Genomic DNA, 19220 nt, shown 5'->3' with positions numbered 1-19220 from the left:
AGCACCAATAACCACTGTCCAATACCCCACATAAGAATGGAAGCTATGTCGTCTTCGACTTCGATGGACTGTCAAGAGAGGATGGCGGACTAGTTTTCGTCACCCCCTTTCTTTGAGTGCGGACGTGATTTGGATTTTCCTTTATTAGTCTCACAGTGGAGAAATTTACATTTCACAGCTGCAAAGTGATGAAAGGAATGAAAGTAGAAAAACAAAATACATGAGCTGCTGGAAAGGCAGCCACTCTCGCTGCGCCATCTTGAAGTCAAAAGAAAAAAATAAAACAAAAAACAAATAATATGACAACACAAAGACAATATGACAAAACAAAGGCACAGAGAGTCATTCATTCTTAAGCTATTGTTATCAAGTGGAGTTCTTTTGCTATTATGGGACCGAAAAAGACCCCACCAATTGCTAGAGTTAAAGGACAACCGACACCTCCGGACAAGTTGTGTCCGTAATTTGTAAAATCACTTCAAATGACTTCTACTGAGCGTATTTTACAAAGATTCCATCGCATATAGCTATATTTTACCTTTTAAGACTCGCGCTGAATATTCCGGAAGTCTTGTTTTTGAGTTGGTGACGAGTCCTGACGTCACGGAAGGAACGCCCCTGACCGAGAAAGCGACACACAATGCATTTTGGGTACTTTGTTTGGTCTGAAAACTTTGTGTTGATCCATGTTGATGGCGAATTAGAAGGACAATACATAAATAACGCGATGGTGAATCGTTGTGTGTTGCACCAAGACTACTATTTCATCCTAGTTGACACAAATTCCCAGCAGACAAATCAACCCATTTCCAACGGAGCTTGGGCGCCATCTTGTGCATTTTCTGGGACCCTACATTGCAGTCCAGACGCCTCAACATGACACGGAAGGACTTCTTTAATCGATTGCAAACGTTTATGCTTTCCTCTTCAGAACTATTTGAATCATATTCATAATTGGATGAGTAACAAGAAAGCTGTAGCCATTGTTTTGATTCTCGAGCAAGGCAAGACGTCTTGGCGTGACATCACAGTCATTTTGAAGTAGTTTTTGGACACTTTAAGTCATTTTTATTGGTGTTTTGCACTTGACTAAAAATATCAGCCTGCGTATTTTGGGTATTTTAGAGATGCTATAAAACGTTTTTCTGATGTCAGTTAGGAAACAAAAATATGGTTGCGGTCGTCCTTTAAGCCTAAGAAGACATTAAAGAAAATTACGATCGAGCAGAAGATGGAGCTCACGGTGGCTGGCGGCCTACCGCCTTTCTTTGAGTGCGGACATGGTTTGTTATCGATTGGAGTACTTTTGCATTTATGGGACCGAAAAAAAGACCCCACCACAGGCTAGTGTTAAGCCGAAGAGGACACAAAATAAAATTACGGTCAAGCAAAAGAGTGAGATCATTGAAAAACACGAACGAGGTGTGCGTTTGTGTGACTGAGCGTCCCAGTACCATTACGCAAAGTAGACCATTGCTACCATCCTTAAGGACAAGGAAGCTATTAAGGGTGTGTGTGTGTCTAAGGGTGTTTCCGTGTTGTCCAAGCAACAGTCTCAGGCAATAGAAGAGGTTGAAAAACTGTTGTTGATTAGGATTAATGAAAAACAGCTAGCACGAAAAGAAGCTTGCACCATCTCCATTCACCCCCCCAGTGACTGGACAAACTAATAATACAATAATAGACTGTACAAATAAAAGCAAGTGAGTAAAAGCAAATGTTTAGCAACTAGTAAGAGTCTTGTGTAATGTGGAAAGCTGTTGTTCTATAATATGTTGAGGATGATGGCGCTTCACCTTCAAAATGACGGATCGAGTACTGTATTAATTTGTTTGGAGGTGGAGGCTGTTGCTTCAGAAAGATTGACTTCAGTTTGCCAGTTAAAACATTTGAACTTTGAACCGAACAAAAAATTTGAGAAATTCTTGCTTTGCAGTTCGAAAAAAAATCGGAGTTCGAACGCCGGTACGACGCGTGAGTGCGTACGCGAGGGTGGGATGCTGCGCGGCGTACGGGTGTAGATCGCTCTCTTCGTGACCAGCTGTGTCATGTTCCGATGGCGACAGTGGCAGCTGACGAGTCGGAACGTTAATTGTTGGGGAGGTTCGCTAAGCAGGTGACAGACGTTGGTCCTGGCAGATGATTTATTAAGAAAAGGCGCGGGGCCGAGATAACGCGGACCTGGAAAAAAACTGGTTGAACAAAAACTGACAAAACAGAGCACCGCGAGTGGGTGAGCGGGGCGATCCGTCCAACCTCACTCGCTCGGGGAAAAACAAAAATGCACACGAGGGTGCAAAACAGCATACAATCTCGAGACTATCAACTGACTAATAAATACCTCGGGCGAAGTAACTCTCGTACCGATAGCAGTTCAAGGCACAGGCGAGGTGCGAGGCGTAGTATCTTCCGACGCTGGGTGAGTGCCAGCGTCTGGTTTAAAAACTCTTAAAATGTATTGTATGAAAATATTTTTCCTGTGCTTTTTGGGGGGTTATTATAAATAATACAGACGAATTATAAATAATATAATAAAAAAAAACATTTGTACCATATGCTCAAATTCATTGACAGTGTTTATTAAAAAAACATGGCATAGTGGCTCTGAATTAATAGTTTTGGCAGTTTAGTTTTGTTGTTTCTGTAATAGCTACTCCACCAACATGAAGGAACTCTTTCGTCACAATATTTTAAATCCTTATTTTTCAGACAACAAGAAAAGAAACATGTTGTAATTTATCAATTATTGTGTTGATTTATGTTTCTGTGTCAAAAAACGAAAGTGAATGAGGAATGCTTGATTACGTTCTAGCTTCTCAGACACAATTTTGGGTATATAAAGGTGAATTCAGTATAAACTGTACATGCCTGTTCAATATGGCGGGGAAATAAAGCACCTTGAGGCATGTAAGGTCAACTCGATGTGTCAAGGCGTACAGGAGTGTTTTGGGCGACCAGTAATGTTAATCAATACTGTCCTCCAGTGCCGACTTCTACACATTGTACTTTCATCATCACAATTTTTCCTGGCTTTCAGTTCAGTTGTTGAATGCTTTAGATTAGTCATGCCATAAATACAGAAAATATGGTGTGTTCACATGTTTGGGTTAAATGTAATTAAAGGGCATAAATTAAGATGACAAATGCAACGCAGTGAAACAAACTGTTAATAACTTAAGTAACAATGTATAACTCATTTACTTATTTGTTGTGGATTCAATGTTTGCGTTACCGGGCTCTACATTTGGCATAAAAATGCAACTGATGATTTGACAACACTGTACTTTGCCAAACATTCAACATTCATTCTGTTGTATATTGTTCAAATGTTGTTAAACGGTAGAACATTAAAAGAGCTTTTACTTTTATAACATAAAGCATTTGGCGGTACAAAGATGTCACAAAAGAGTAGAAATAATAATCTAAAGAAAACATCAACCCAAGAGACATTCAACACAAATACAAAATAACATCAACAAATAAGAGATTCATTCCTCTTTGCTTGATCAATAGAATTTGAGGTGACATAATGCTCAGCCAATCAAATGTGTCCGTCTTTCATACAAGTCCCCAGATCCAAAACAGCTGTTTCAACGTGTTGTCGGAGCCAGTGGTTGTGTTCAAGGAAGAATTTCAAATATTCTATTGGTGTTACAGTTGACCATCCACCATTTAATATTTCCATTCTGGTGAAATACAAAAGGCACTTAACCATCACAGTCAGGGATGGAAATTTCTAAAAGTCCTTTTGCGACCATCTTTTTAAGGTGGTCCTTGAAAATATGACCACATTGTTGCTTCCGTGTAAATACTTAACAATCCTTTGTAAATATTTTAGTAAAGCAGCGTTTAATATGTCTTTCTCTCAGATCACAGATTTTTTTTCTTCTGAAAGTGGCTATTGTCAAGGACGTATTGCTTGTAGGAGACGGCGGGTAACATTCTTGAGGGGTGACACTTCCCTCTTCTTCGGGGGACATCAAAAAGGTGTTTGCAAAGTGAATATGGGTGCCCATTATTTCTTGCGCTCTAGGTAGTTGGACGGGACCCAGCCTTTACGGGGAAGCAGGCTGTCCTGCACCTGGCAGTACCACCAACCGTTGGGGTTTCTTTCCAAGACCTCCAGACAGGTACCCTCTGTGAAGCCCATCGTCTCTTCGTCCCCGCAGTAATCGGCGATGGACACGTACACATCCCTGCCAAGATTATTTTTGATCTGCTGGCTCTTCTCCATGGGTTTGGGACGGACTGTGGATATAGGGATACCGTTGCGCTGGCTAAACCTGCCAAGGGGATCCGGGACATTGCTTGAGCTGAATCCGCTTCCCGAGGAGCCCAGGTTCGAGCGGTCGGCGGGTCGCGTCTGACTTTCAACAACCACGTGGGGGCGGACAGTGCTGAAGGAGGCATTTCGGTGGACACCAAGTGTAGCAGAACCTGAGCCGTAGCGATCTCCCCTGCCAAGAGAGTCATTCCGTCTCAGAGAGCCCGTCATGTAATGTGTATCCTTTGCCGGCTGCGTCGACGTTACAAATACAGATTGGGGCCTCACTGCCACTTGGCGTACACCATTCCTCATCCGTACACTTCCATTGACCATCCCAGATGGCTTAGTGAAGCCACCGGGAGGCTTGGAAGGAATTGGTGGTGTGTTCCTTCTCAAACCTTGATGCTGCTGGCTCAGATTGCCGTCATTTAGATCCATGACGTGCATTTCCTTTTTCTCAAGGCAATCAGAATTACTACCCTGTCCATCTGTTTCTCGCCTCGCAGCGACACCCACTCGCTTGACAGGTTCCAGAAAGAATGAGGGTGCCCAACCCTCTTCAGAACCCCAGCGCACGTACCACCAGCCACTTTCTTGCTTCTCCTGAACCTCGACATCCACCCCAGCTGGAAAGCTGATCTCTGATTCTTGGACTTTCTTGTATGCATCAAGGGAACGGTACAGACAGGATCCCTCTACGTCAGAATCTCCACAGCTACCTTTGGAGTAAGCCGATGAAAGATCGGAGGTACTGCGTGAACACATAGATTCAGACTCAGATGATATTACTGAGGCGGTATCTGAGTCTTCTCCTGGAGAAGGTTTGTGTCCGTGTCGTAACCTACTTGTGGGTTTCAGTTGACGTCTCAGGGAACTGATATCCATCCTCTCAGGACTCTGAGAGTCTGATTTTGTCAGGAGGGGCTTAGGTCTGACAGAAGGTTTTGGTCTGGTCGAGGGACTCTTACCTATTTTCTGCTCCACATCCCGGGTAATGCTCGTGCATTTCTTGGAACCTCGATTCAATCCCTCCGATGAGGAATGGGCACTGTTCTCCTGGGACCTGAAGTGAATGTCTATTTGTCTGCCAAGAGTTTGGCTTCTTCGATTCATCTCTGGGGTCATTGTTTTTTTGGGGTGACCAGGCAACGGTGAAGATCCAGAGGGTTTGCGTGGAACTGTAGAGGAATGGTATGTCCTTGGAGAGTCAGGCTCGCTGGCCGCTTCTGCCGATTTTCCTTTCGTATCACTGCTAGCGTTAAAGCCATTATTTTCATAGATACGTTCCTCTTTAGCAACTTCTTCGGCAGATCGAAAGGAGGCCCTTCGATGGGCGAAAACCGGTGATTTTTTGCACACAAGAGGGGATGTTTTACTTGAAGGAGGGGAACTGCTATACTTGTTGCTGACTACATTACTAATTTTAACACCCGCGGAACGTTCATCTTTGAAAGAATCTCTGTCCGATTCACCTTCACAGCCAACTGCTGGAACATCATATTCAGGTTCCTCATACACCGATCTCTTGAGAGAATCCGTTATTTTAGGAGTGGATGTGCTAGAAGGAGGAGTCCCTTCGGAATCCAGCTTTTTCACAGGAGGGGCCGGGGGTGGGACTTTGGGTCTGGTCAGTGTGCTGGTTCGACGGCTGAGGTTGGGCTTCTTGCGTTTGTCGATGTAGGAGCATGGTGCCCATCCCTCCATCTCTCCAATCTGCACATACCACCAACCTCCAGGGTTCTTCTCTATTACCTACACAAGAAAGAAAACGCTTTTTAAAACTGAGGACTTTGATTTTTTTTCTCTCTTCTGTCCATTGCGGGTGTCTTGCCACGTACGCTCTACACGGTGATACATGCCCCGCCGCTGTGTCAATATCCAGACACAAAGTATTATTTGCAAACAATTTGCAGCCCTTTTCTTTGGTCCCTGCTTGGTGGGTTAGTCACATAATCAAACCTCTCAACTCAACTTGTGTTGTTGATTGGGCATGCCCAACGAGCAGGATACAAGCATGAGCAATTGGCCAGCGGTACATGTTCTATGCTTTGACTTGTTTCATATGTTTGAAATAAAACTGTATTGTGTAAGTACATAAGAGTAAGTCGCAGTTTTCTTGCTCATTCACTGCCAGACATGTGCCAAAATGTTACCACTCCAGTGCCAGGGTTTTTGTCATTTTCACTGGAATTCCATGACCCACAGAATACTGAGTTTTAGGATTACAGAAACATTCAATGCAGCATAAGAAACCTTAACCTCTCTCCGTTCATCAGAAAATAAGTTAATTCCTAAATTATATGGGTCTGGAGTAATATGAGGTGCAAGTGCTGGCGGTTGGACAAAAAGCAAATGCTGCCCCCTCATGGGAGGGAAAAACATTGCCAGCCAACAGTGGTTTATCATCACCCCCCACAAGAAAAAACAAAACCTGAACAAATTCGGGAATGGTGCTCCACATCATATTTTCAATTCCAGAATAAATTTGGGAATGGAAGTGAATAAGTTAAAATGTGTTTGCTTAAAGGACAACCAACGTCACTTTTTTGTTTTTTAACTGACACCAGAAAAAGGTTTTATAGCATCTAAAATACACAAAACACGCAGTATGATATTTTTTGTCAAATGCAAAACATCAATAAAAATGTGGACACTTAAAGTGTCCAAAATCTGCAAAAAATTGAGCTACGAATTGGGCATTTTCAGAAAGTCCCGCCCCCAGTTTGTGACGTCACGCCAAGATGTCTTGCATTGCTAGTGAATCAAAACAATGGCTTCAGATTCGGAGAATATGCTTTCTTGTGCCACATCCAGTGATGAATATGATTCAAATAGTTCTGAAGCGGAAAGCATACATGTTTGCAATCGATTAAAGAATTTATTTGTGCCATTTTGAGGCAACATTGGGGGAAAATCTCTCACCCAAAAAAAGAGGCACAAAATGGCGACCTCCTGTGGCCACCTCTGTTTCCACAGGCTGATAAATTCCTTATATGGCGCTTTGACGCCCTGTTCTGGCCTTCTGGCGGCTTTTGGTCAAGTACAGCAAAATACATTGACGTGACGGAAGGACCGCTACAATGCGCCTTTTTTACGGTCAAGGGCGGTCCTTTAGTGACGTCACGTACGGACTCGCCACCAACTCAAAAACAAAACTTCCTGAATATTCAGCGCGAGTCTTAAAAGGTAAAATATAGCTATATGCGGTGGAATCTTCGTAAAATACGCTCAGCAGAAGTCATTTGAAGCCATTTTACAAATTATGGACACAACTTGTCCGGAGACGTCGGTTGTCCTTTAAAATTATAGTTAAACCTAAACGGGTACACAATTAACGGTTTTAGGCACCCTGGCTAAATTGACGTAATCAGTTCTGAAGTGAGCTTTGGCCGAAGATTTCCTCGATAAGTGTTGTTTTCATGGCTTCTCACATTAGCCTTTTGTCCTCCACGGAAGCTGATGCCATCAGAAATGGACGAGTGGAAATCTGCAATGGTGTAATATTCTGCTTCCACGGCAGGTGGCTCTGGTGGCTTAGGCAACTGCAACCCCTGAAAAGCAACAAAAGCCAAGTTTTCATTGGCAAAGACAACATAACATAACCTGATAGTGATCATGATTTCCTCAGGAATAAAATGACAAAAAAAGAAGGCAAGCAATTCCAAAATCTGGAAAAAAGAGTTGATGCAATTGTTGTCGCTGCTGTATTTCACTGTTGTTTGATTTTTCAACATTTAAAACCCATTTCTGTTCTGTTCAAACTAATGTGGTGCTTAATTCTTCAGAACACGCATGGGACCATGTTCTGATGCTTTACAACATTTTGTTGAGTATTGTCATGAAGCATCCATTTGTCTACGTAGCGCACATCTTGTTCATTTTCATGCATGGGGTGGAGCCTAATCCATTTGATGCTGAGTGACAGGCAGGGGACATTCTTGACTGGACACAAGTAAATTAGAGGACATACAATATATAGGAAAACAATTCAGATGCGCACCTCTGGGAGTATTACCATTCGATTCAGTTAAAGCGTTTGTATTCTTGGATGGTGGCACATTTAACTCATTAAATCACAGCGATTATCACAAGAGAATACCTCTCAATCCCACCTTGCCGTGACTGGATGTTGACTGATTTGGCCCACAGATGATTGTGCTCCAATGCGATATAAATATGTAGCCTACTGTATTTTCCGGTGTATAAGACGCATCCAAAAGTCTTGATTTTCGTCAAAAGATGAGCATGTGCCTTATATGAAGGTGAGCCTCATATGTGAAGTAAAATTGAGCCACAACAGGTCTCGCAACTACTGTCAGCAGCCACAGACTCAATTTCCCCCTGTAGAACAAGTAGTGCGTAACCACAGCCTCTACTGTAGCACTTTGTAATGGGGTGTGCCTTATATTTGGAAAACTTGTATATACGTATGTCGATCTTAGATTTGAAAAACCTTGTTCATTCATTGAAGGTGCGCCTTATAGTCCGGTGTGCCTAATATATGGAAAAAGTGTGAAAATACACCATTCATTGGGCGTGCACCTTATACTTCGGAAAATACGGTACACAAGATGGATTGTTTTAAGTTCTATGGCAATCAGCATTAGAAACTAGATATAAATTTGGTCTGATTTCCATTTTTTGGAAATGGGATGAAATCAGCATACAAATGATTTATTTTTGTAAAAGCATGCATTTCAAGCATAAATATCAAGCATGGCACCAATATTTTTTGGTGACATCTAAAACATCTAAATAAGACTAGCCTTCTACTGAACAATGTTAACAACACCACAAAAGGGCTTTGAGGCAGACGCTGTTTGTGCACACACGTGAGCCTCTTTCGATGGTCGCTTTTTATTTTTGCAAAATTCCTCTGCACAGTCGTGGTGGGATATTTTCTTTCCCAAAAGCAATCCTGAAGGGGTAATTGTTTTGATTTGTGCACCGCTACTGGTTCAAATGCACTCCCTACTTTGCTACTCCACAACTCCACCGATGCATCACTCCACCTGCACTTCTACTTGTTATGCCCCAGAGATGTCCAGCGATGGCAGTCAAATGGCACCGACATTCCTCCCAATCAAAAACAGTACTGGCATATTCATGCTGCCAAAAAGGCGCAACCGCTCAGCACAGTCTCCTCGTTGATGAATGCCGTGGGCAAAAATGCTGAAAAACAATCCGTATCCGTTCCACGCGACGCACAACACAAAACGACAAAAAAAAAAAACACAAAAAACAAGACAAAAATAACAAAAAAGAGCGCTTGCTGACGGCTGTATGTGGAACTGCCGCGGCTTGGAATTGAAGCGGATTTATGTGGGACAGGAGATGTGACACAATCTCTTTTCGTCAATGGATGCGACAGCTGCGTGTTTGCTTTCAACATTTAGCTTGTAGTAGACGTGCACATTCCACCATGAAGTCCCTGATCCACTGCTGAAAAGGACGCTTTGATCCTCTCCTCTTTCATCTAGAACTGCTTCGTGTCACAAAGAGGGTACAAAAAGTGCTTAGGAATGAATGACTCTTTTGGAAGATATATTGATAGATCTCGGGAATTTAATGTTTTAACGAAAGGAAGCAGAGCTGAAGATGTTGAGGTTTTCTTTGGGAGTGACCAGGTTGGAGAGGAAAACTCCACAGCCCAAGGACCAAACCAAAATGCCAACACAGACTGTGAAACAGATGCGACAGCAAGCACAGAAGTTAATGAAATGTCTTACCAAATTGGTCTCTCTTCTTGGAGGAGGCTTTTGTCTCAGATTAGGAGACCCTAAACAAACAAAGTCAGAACTATCAGAATGATAGAGTTTGAAAACAACTTTCACTTGCGATACAAGAAATTAACAAGATGTTTTTGTTATTTTAAGCACAATGGAAATCCAAACAACAAAACGATGTTATATTCTGATAGGTTAGGTTTTCATTCTGTGGAGAAGCAACTTATCTTGCCGATGGCGTCAAAGCCGAGACAGAATAAAAAATTGGCTTTGTCTAACACTAATGTTCACATTGACAATTACGATGGACACCATATTCAAGGGTTTGTTGTTGAAAATACCATCCCACTAACTCACCGATTTCAACTCTTTGTGGCGCTACTCTAGCAACAGCCGGCGAACTTGGTTCGCCTCTCAGTTTGGCTCTACTCCGGGCAGAGCTCGCTGCTGCTATTCCCAGGCAAGGACTGTTGGTATCGCGGCCTGCGCTCAACCTCCTGCCTGTCTCAGCATTGATATCAGAGCTAAAGGGCATCGGCAAGCTGATCTCGTTCTTGGAGATATGACGCTCTGGTGTGGTGCTGCCCTCGTCATCTGTCTGGATGTCCTTTTCACTGACTGATTTCTTTTGTAAAAGACTGCTGATCTCCATGATGTTGCCAATGATTTCCACAGGACTCGACAGCGTCTTCTTACGAGGGCAAAAGTCTTCTTTTAACTTTTTCAAATAGGAAGCAGGGGCCCATCCTTCTTTCCCCAAATATCTGAAGGCAAAGGGAGAACACTTCAGTGTGAGAAAAAAGGGCCATGGACCAAGAAAGACAGAAACAAAAACAATCTTTCTGTGCTGCATGCCTTATAGCACAGGTGTCAAAGACAAGGGCCAAATCCGGCCCGCCACATCATTTATTTTGCCTCGCAAAAGCAAATCAAACTTGTGAAATTCCATGATGCTTGCTAAAATCCGAACCAAAATTTCATATTTTTGGATGTAAACCACAATAACAGTCATTATTGTTGACTTCAGATTTGAAAACTAGTTATTCATTAATTTCTTGTGTGCTGTATATGTAATATGTGGAGGGGATTAAACATTCTAATGGCTTCCCCTAATCCATAACGGCCCTCAAAAGGAAACCATAAGTACAATGTGGCCCTCGGCAAAAAATGACTTTGACACCCCTGCCTTGTAGTATGAATCATCATCGAATAGCATCCTTTGAATGATACCTCAAAGGACACCTGACACCTCTGGACAAGTTGCGTCCATAATTTGTAAAATCACTTCAAATGACTTCGACTGAGCACATTTTACAAAGATTCTAAGACTCGCGCTGAATATTCATGAAGTCTTGTTTTCGAGTTGATGACGATGCCTGACGTGACGTCACATTCGGAACGCCCCTGACCGACAAAGCGACACCCAATGCATTTTGGGCAAATTCTTTCGTCATAAAACACCATGTTGATCGCGAAATTAGAAGGAAAACTACATAAATAACGCAATGGTGAATCGTTGTGTGTCGCACCAAGACTATCAATTACGGTAAAACACATAAAGAAGGTGATAGAGTGTTTATGCACATTAGTAAACATATTACGTTATTTCATGTTTAGATTAAGTAAACATATGTTTTTTCATGTTTAGCTTAGTATATATTATGAATTGTGCACGTTTAATTTCAGTCTAATTTAGTTAAATAAAACTATCAGTCTTATTAGTTCAATAGTCGTTGGAAAGAAGCAACAGCTCCAACTCCAATCTGAGACCCGCCCAACACTGAGTTGTTCGTAACCGATTGGACGGGAAAGGTCGACTTGTCCGCAACTGATTGGACAACAGATCGCCACTGTGTATGTTTAAAAACTTGTCAGAGCGGGAGCTCGCTCTCTTTTGCTCTTTCTCTTTGTCTCTTTGTTCTCTTTGCTCGTGTGCTCATGTCTTCGTCCCACCGAGACGAGAAGTGCTTTTTCTGTCTCATTAGAATAAAGTAGTTTTTTGTTCACCATCTATCGTACTTGCTGATATTTTTATCAAGTGAACTCCCGACAATACCGAACCAGGAAAGACAGACAAGAAGTTTTAACGGAACAGAAGGTGTTAAGTTGACACAAATTCCCAGCAGACAAATCAGCCCATTTCCAACGAACCTTGTGCGCCATCTTGTGCATTTTCTGGGACGCTACATTGGAGTCCGGACGGCTCGAATTGATACGGAAGAACTCCTTTAATCGATTGCAAACATTTATGCTTTCCTCTGCAGAACTATTTGAATCATATTCATACCTGGATGAGTAACAAGAAAGCATCTTCCCCAAATCTGAACTCTCTGAAGCCATTGTTTTGATTCTCGAGCAGGGCAGTTTGTGACGGTGTATCCTGGTGTGATGTCACGAACAAGGAGGCGGGACTTTCTGAATATCGCCATTTCTGAACTAATTTTGTGGCAGTTTTGGGACACTTTAAGTCATTTTTATTGATGTTTTGCATTTGACTAAAAAATATCAGCCTGTGTGTTTTGGGGATTTTAGATGCTACAAAACGTTTTTCTGATGTCAGTTAGGAAACAAAAAAATGGTGTTGGTTGTCCTTTAAATCAACTCTTTTTTTGTTATAAATGACTTTGATCTGAAGATCACTGGTCAGTAACATGAATGAATTGGAAATACGCAACCAACTAGACACTGACAAGTCATGCAAATGTGAAAAATTTCACCTCAGCCATCTCGTGTTGTGTCATCTACTAAGAATGATTAGCATTTTTTATTGTCATTCTAAGAAAAGAACGGCACTCACCTGTTCCTGATTCATTGCTTGTAAATTCATCTATTCACTAAGACTTTGGCAAACAATGGTATCAGCCACAGGATGGTGCCAAATCTCGATTGACATTTTAGTTGGCAGAGGCTTACATCAACGTATCGAGTGTATATGAAGCAACGAATAGTATATAAAGCAAAAAGTAATAATGACATCAACAAATCCGACATGAAGTCTTCCTAGCCAGTATCTGGTGCTCCACTGTGGCCAGTTGATACTTTGGCAAATCGTTATATTCCTCAGAGAGAACTTTGTTCAGTGTTCCCAGCCATTGTGTTAATTGCAATTTAATGTAAAAGAAGTATTCATGGTTTCAGTACTTGTGATGGTTTGTCCTGGTTTGGGTATGAAAAATAAAAATGCATGTGAAATGTCTGGGTTGCATCTTTTTCTTGAGTGTTTTAGAGCAAGGAATTACAGTATGTTGAATGAAATTGTGTTCAGCACCATTCAATGCAAAGAAAGCCATCTATCATGTTAATGTTCACATAATTGGTCAAGAAACCTAAAAATAAAAAGATGAAACTGTGAGTGCGTTTTATACATTTAGAATTGTGACGGCTACTGTCACAATAACAGTAAACCTCTTCATAATGTTCAGTTCCTATGCAGGCCGGTCCTGCAAGACAGACAAATGGGACCATTGCGGTTTTGTTGTCGAACAAGCTGAATCTGCAGTGCACTGTAGTACAATGAGAAGAGAATGAGCTGTATTGAAAAGGAGGAGCATGTTGATATGTTTATGGAACTTGTGAAGTCCTTTGTGATGTACTGTAAATGTACAGTAGTACATCGTTTCAACATTTTCAACCCTACAATTTCAACATTTATGATTTCACCTCAAGTCCGGATATCACATAATTCAGTTTCTATTTGCCCATTTTGCTCACAACGACCATCTTTATCAGGTAAAGTTTATTATAACATGCAGAACAATTCATTAGCTATATAACGTACATATTTGTTATGTCCTTCAATTTACATGAAACCGAGGTTCACCTCTAATGAACATTCATTCATTCATTCATTCGTTTTTTTGACCGCCTTATCCTAACGAGGGTCTCAGGGGTGCTGAAGCCTATCTGAACCGTCTACGCGCACCTGGCGGACACTCTGACTTGGTTGCCAGCCGATCGTAGGGCACACAGGGATAAAAACCATCTGCACACACACACACACTAGGGACAATTTAGAATATTCGATCAGCTTGCCATTCATGTTTTTGGAACGTGGGAGGAAACTGCAGGACCCGGACAAAACCGACGCAGGCACAGTGAAAACATGCCAACTCCACAGCGCAGTGGGATTTGAAAATACCCCCTCTGCAGTGTGAAGTCAAAGTGCTAACCACTCAATTACCGGACCGCCCTCTACTGAACATAATAATCACAGAAATTCTTCATGAAAATGCACGTTAACATTTTACTGATTTTCAAAGGTGTCACTCACCTGATGTACCACCAGCCTTCTAGATTCTTTTGGATAACTTCCACGGTGACCCCTTTCTCAAAGCTGACTTCATCCTCCCCTTGACTGGTATACGGCTGTATTGTTACATATTTCTCCTCTGTAGGGAAGTGTTGAGGACATGAGAGTAAATTTAGTATTTAACAGTATTTCGTTGGTTAGATCACAAGGCTTAAAGGACAACCGACGTCTCCGGACAAGTTGTGTCCATAACTTGTAAAATGGCTTCAAATGACTTCTACTGGGCATATTTTAATAAGATTCCACCGCATATAGCTATATTTTACGTTTTAAGACTCGCGCTGAACATTCAGGAAGTCTTGTTTTTGAGTTAGTGACGAGTCCTCACGTGACGTCAGAACAGGACCGCCTCCTGACCGTAAAAAAGACGCATTGTAGCGTCTTTCCATCACGTCAATGTATTTTGCTGTACTGTTTTTTTTGAAAACCGTGTTAATTCCAAAAGCCGCCAGCAGAGGGAGTCCAAGCTCCATGGAACGAATGTATCAGCCTGTGGAAACGGGCTGATTCATTCCTCACAGCTCGGTGGCCATTTTCTTGCCTCTTTTTGGGTGAGACATTCCCCCCGCCCTTTTGCCTCAAAATGACATGGAATAAATTCTTTAATCGATGGCAAACATGTATGCTTTCCTCTTCAGAACTATTTGAATCATATTCATAACTGGATGTGTAACAAGAAAGCATATTCTCCGAATCTGAAGCCATTGTATTGATTCTCCAGCAAGGCAAGACGTATTGGCGTGACGTCACGAACTGGGGGCGGGACTTTCTGAAAATGCCTAATTCACAGCTCTATTTTTTGCAGATTTTGGACACTAAGTCATTTTTATTGGTGTTTTGCATTTCAATAAAAATATCATACTGTGTGTTTTGGGTATTTTAGATGCTATAAAACGTTTTTCTGATGTCAGTTAAAAAACAAAAAAGTGACGTCGGTTGCCCTTTAAGGCTTAGCGGCCAGATGTGGCTCGCCATTTCATTTTTTGTCACCCGCGAGCGCAAATCAAACACTTTTCAATGATACTTGCTGAAGTCTGAATCAAAACTGCAAATTGTAAAGTGTCCTTGGGTGCTTTGAAAGGCAATTGCAAATCAAATGTATTATTATTTATTTTCTGCTGTATTTCAGACTGGTCACAGTCCTACCTGCAAGATATAGTTTCGACCATGAGGGAGTGTCCCCCGTCAACTGCTGGGATATGCTCCAGCACAGCCCCGCAACCCTCGTGAGAATAAAGTAGTACGTTCAATAAATACATGAATAAATTGTTTTAATCTCCAAATAATTACAAAATAAAATAGAACATAAGGTCCTTAGAAAGTGCTTAGGTTAACTTATCAAAAGCAGTAAGAACAATTTTCTGAGCAAGGACTGAACACTGAACATGTTTTGGAGAGAAAGTCAGAGGGGCCAGACTGAGATGGTTTGGACATGTCCAGAGGAGAGAGACTGAATACTATATCGGGAGAAGGATGCTGAATCTTGAACTGCCAGGCAAGAAACCAAAAGGAAGGCCAAAGTGGAGGTTTATGGATGTTGTCAAAGAGGACATGAAGGTAGCTGGTGTGAAAAGACGATGCAAAAAACAGGGTCAGATGTCGGACACTGATTCGCTGTGGTGACTGACCCCTGAAAGGAAAGGCGAAAGGAAAAAAAAAAGTTTGGATTTTTTTGTTGATCTTGTTTTGAGATGGGTCTTTTGGGATTTTATTTTGTGAAGCACTCCATGTTGTACTTCAAATTGAATATGTTCAGTAGAATATAAATAAAGCCATATTATTTTAAAAAGGAGACATTGCATATTTTTTACATTAATAATTTTTTGACATATAATTTCACATTATTTTTGGCAATAAATTTTTTGTGAGTTGAGCCAAAAGAACCGGTTCTCTAAAAAGAGACGGAATTCCAACACTAGTCGTCGAAATGTAAATGTTCCATTCATTGTGCTGAGCAATCTCACATGCTCGCCGGTGCTTATGGAGCCCACCTAACTACAATGAGAATCTATGAGCTTTGGCTAAACAAGGTCCTAATCAATGTCCGCTTCTGGTTGTGGCTGAAAGTTGTTACACCACACGCAAAAACCCGAACACAGGAAGCAGGAAGAAATCACATAAAAAGGGTTATTATGAAAATGCACCCCACCAACAGACCAATAGAGACAGAGATTAAAACAAAAATAAATAAAAAAGAATTGCGATAAAAAATGTACGCGGGAATGGGGCTGTAATTAATTAATTCCCGTTAAAGTGTAAATTTTACACCTGTAAATAGTAGCAGTATATCTTTAAAGCGTATTCTTGAGGCCAATCTATGCCCCTTGGTGTTAAAGTCAAGGCACGGGGGCCAAATCTGGCTCGCCACATCATTTTATTCGGCCCAATAAAGCAAATAAACTTGTGAATTCCATGATGCTTGCTAAAGTCTGAACCAAAATTTTAAATTGTCCAATGTAAATCACAATAACAGTCATTACTTTTTACTTCAAATTTCAAAACTAGTTCTTCATTAATTTGTTGTGCACTCTTACTGTGTTGTGTAATATGTGGAGGGGAGTAAACATTCGAATGGCTTCCCCAAATTCATAACGGCACCTGAGAGGAAACCGCCACGACAATGTGGCCTGTGGCAAAAAAAATATTTTGACAGCCTTGGTCGATGCCATTTGGACACGGTTGGTGAGCTGTGTCAGAAGATTCACCTCTGCTTTGTTGCCGGTTCACAATACCCCCAAGTGTCCATCGACGGTCAAGCCTCTTCAGATGGGCCTTGCGTCTTTTAGTCACTGAAGATGATGAGGATGATGAGCAACAAAAACGGGTGGGTAAAATAAGAATGTGTTGTTAGTACTTATAGGAAGGCAAATTAACAATTTATAGTAGTAAAAAAAATAAATGCCGGTTGATATATTTCAATGGCAAATTAACAACTGTCAGCCAATTATGAAGTTATTAACAGAAATACACAGTTAACATTGACCAATGTTGGTAGAGTTCCTCATTAAATTTAGTTATGCAGTGGCATTCATGTTGCAAATTTCGCTATGGTGAAATTAATGGTAGTAAAGGTAATCAAATTCCCTGTTATCCACTCAGATCCCTTTCACGATATAAAGTGTGGATACAATTTAGCTTCTTTGGATCATATGCCAAAATTGGTTGGACGATAACACATAAAAAGATGCTTTCAGCAGTAGCTGACTCAACCTTAGCTTATTTGAGAGGGTTTTTGAGGTTGGATTTCCTCATTCATGACAGATCGGTCCAATGAAGCCCAAATTGTTTCACCAGGTAACTCTTCACCCCCCCCCCCCCTTCAAAAAAGATAGATAGATAGATAGATAGATAGATAGATAGATAGATAGATAGATAGATAGATAGATAGATAGATAGATAGATAGATAGATAGATAGATAGCTAGATAGATGGATAGATTCATTTGAATCGATTGAAATGAAACTGCTGTAAATGGTTAGAGTACATATTGGGTGAAAAAATTGGCCGCTTTGGGTGATCCATCGACCATCACCGATTTACATGCTTTTTGATTTAGTTTGGATTTTCATCACGTTCGGTGGCCAATCGGAGTGGCTTGTATCATAACAATTATTTGTCATCCCCCCCGGATGACTTCATCATTTTAAATGAAATACTTTTACCATGAATCTGAAATATCCAAATTAATGAGCCAAACACTCCTGTGTCATAGCCAAAACCCTAATTTTATAATCATTAAGAACATCGACTACAATCGCTCTGTAAATAAACTGTTTTAGATCATTTTAACACCAAACATTTATGATGGATGTTATAGTTGATACGGTACAGAAAAAGACATGTTTTCACATCAATTTCATCATGTGCGGCTGTGCCTATCAATGTGTTAGCACAGGGGCCGGCCGGGAACCTATGGCTCGCGAGCCATATATGGCTCTTTTGATGATTGCATCTGGCTCGCCTCTAAAATAAAATACGTACATATTCTCACTTTTTCGCTGTTCATTTGCTGTTTGGGCTGCAGTTGGCGGAAAGTGCAATTTTGATTGGATGATACTGACCTAGGTTGGCGGAAAGCGCAATTTTGATTGGATGATACTGGCCGTTCATGTTGAAACAGGTAAACGCCTCTTTTAAATAAGCCCAGCGAGTCAAAAAATGACGAGTATCGTACACTTCAGGTTGGAATGGACCAAAGGATTCGCCTTTGTGGACAGAAAAGGTTCTGATTCTAATTTGCAATGAAACAATACCATTGACGAAACAGTCGATTGTCAGTGTGCTTTGACAAGCCCTATGCTAACGTGAGCATCAATATACTTCTGCGAGAGACAGCAGAAAGCAAGCGTGCAAGGTAACGAGCAGTGTCCAGGCTAGCTAGCAGTAACTTCGCCTCTGGACCCGGCAAGTTGACTTTCATTCCGATCGTTTGGCTAGATTTTTACCAATCATGAGGAACGGAAAACCATTTATGTTAAGTGTGAGTACTATTACAAAGTTATTTTAAATAATAAATTCTGAAATTTTGTAGAAAAGTAGCTGCGCGCGTGTGCATGTTTGCGTACGCGCGCGTGTGTGCGTGGCTCTCACTGAAAAACATTTCTAAATATTTTACTTTTATGGCTCTCTTGGTCAAAAAGGTTCCCGACCCCTGTGTTAGCTCATCATTTATGGGAAACGGCTTTTCTAAGTGTCAGAACAAGAACAGTGTGCTGATAAGGTCCATCCTAGCAGTCAGACTTGTTGCCTCCTGGGAGTTGAGAGGCCATTGCTACCGTGCTAAATACAGTACAAATAAATTTGGTGGACATATTCCGCCATTTCATAAAGATGCAAATTGTGTGGTTATGTAAGGAGCGTCATTTGCAACTTGAAGTGTAGCTGCGCATTCCCACTTAAGACTATCGTCCTATGCGTT

The 19220-nt window shown here is 41.4% G+C and overlaps 1 protein-coding gene across 7 annotated transcripts in view; it reads right to left on the bottom strand.

Moving 5' to 3' along the window:
* Positions 1–2558: 2558 nt before the first annotated feature.
* sh3pxd2aa (SH3 and PX domains 2Aa) overlaps positions 2559–19220 on the bottom strand; it is a 90954-nt gene continuing 74292 nt past the window's right edge. For all 7 annotated transcript variants that reach the window (XM_089005488.1, XM_089005490.1, XM_089005489.1 and 4 more), the window contains 6 exons: positions 17008–17091; positions 14264–14381; positions 10351–10757; positions 9997–10046; positions 7699–7818; positions 2559–6019 (listed from right to left, as the gene is read on the bottom strand). In XM_089005488.1, coding sequence (XP_088861614.1) covers positions 4016–6019; positions 7699–7818; positions 9997–10046; positions 10351–10757; positions 14264–14381; positions 17008–17091 — 2783 coding nt within the window. In that variant the 3' untranslated portion in view covers positions 2559–4015. The remainder of the gene's footprint in view (positions 6020–7698; positions 7819–9996; positions 10047–10350; positions 10758–14263; positions 14382–17007; positions 17092–19220) is intronic.

The sequence above is a fragment of the Hippocampus bargibanti genome, linkage group LG10 (assembly GCF_051943395.1).
Source record: "Hippocampus bargibanti isolate YZ-2025 linkage group LG10, ASM5194339v1, whole genome shotgun sequence".
Lineage (NCBI taxonomy): Eukaryota > Metazoa > Chordata > Actinopteri > Syngnathiformes > Syngnathidae > Hippocampus > Hippocampus bargibanti.
This window is presented reverse-complemented; position numbering and strand designations above follow the sequence as displayed.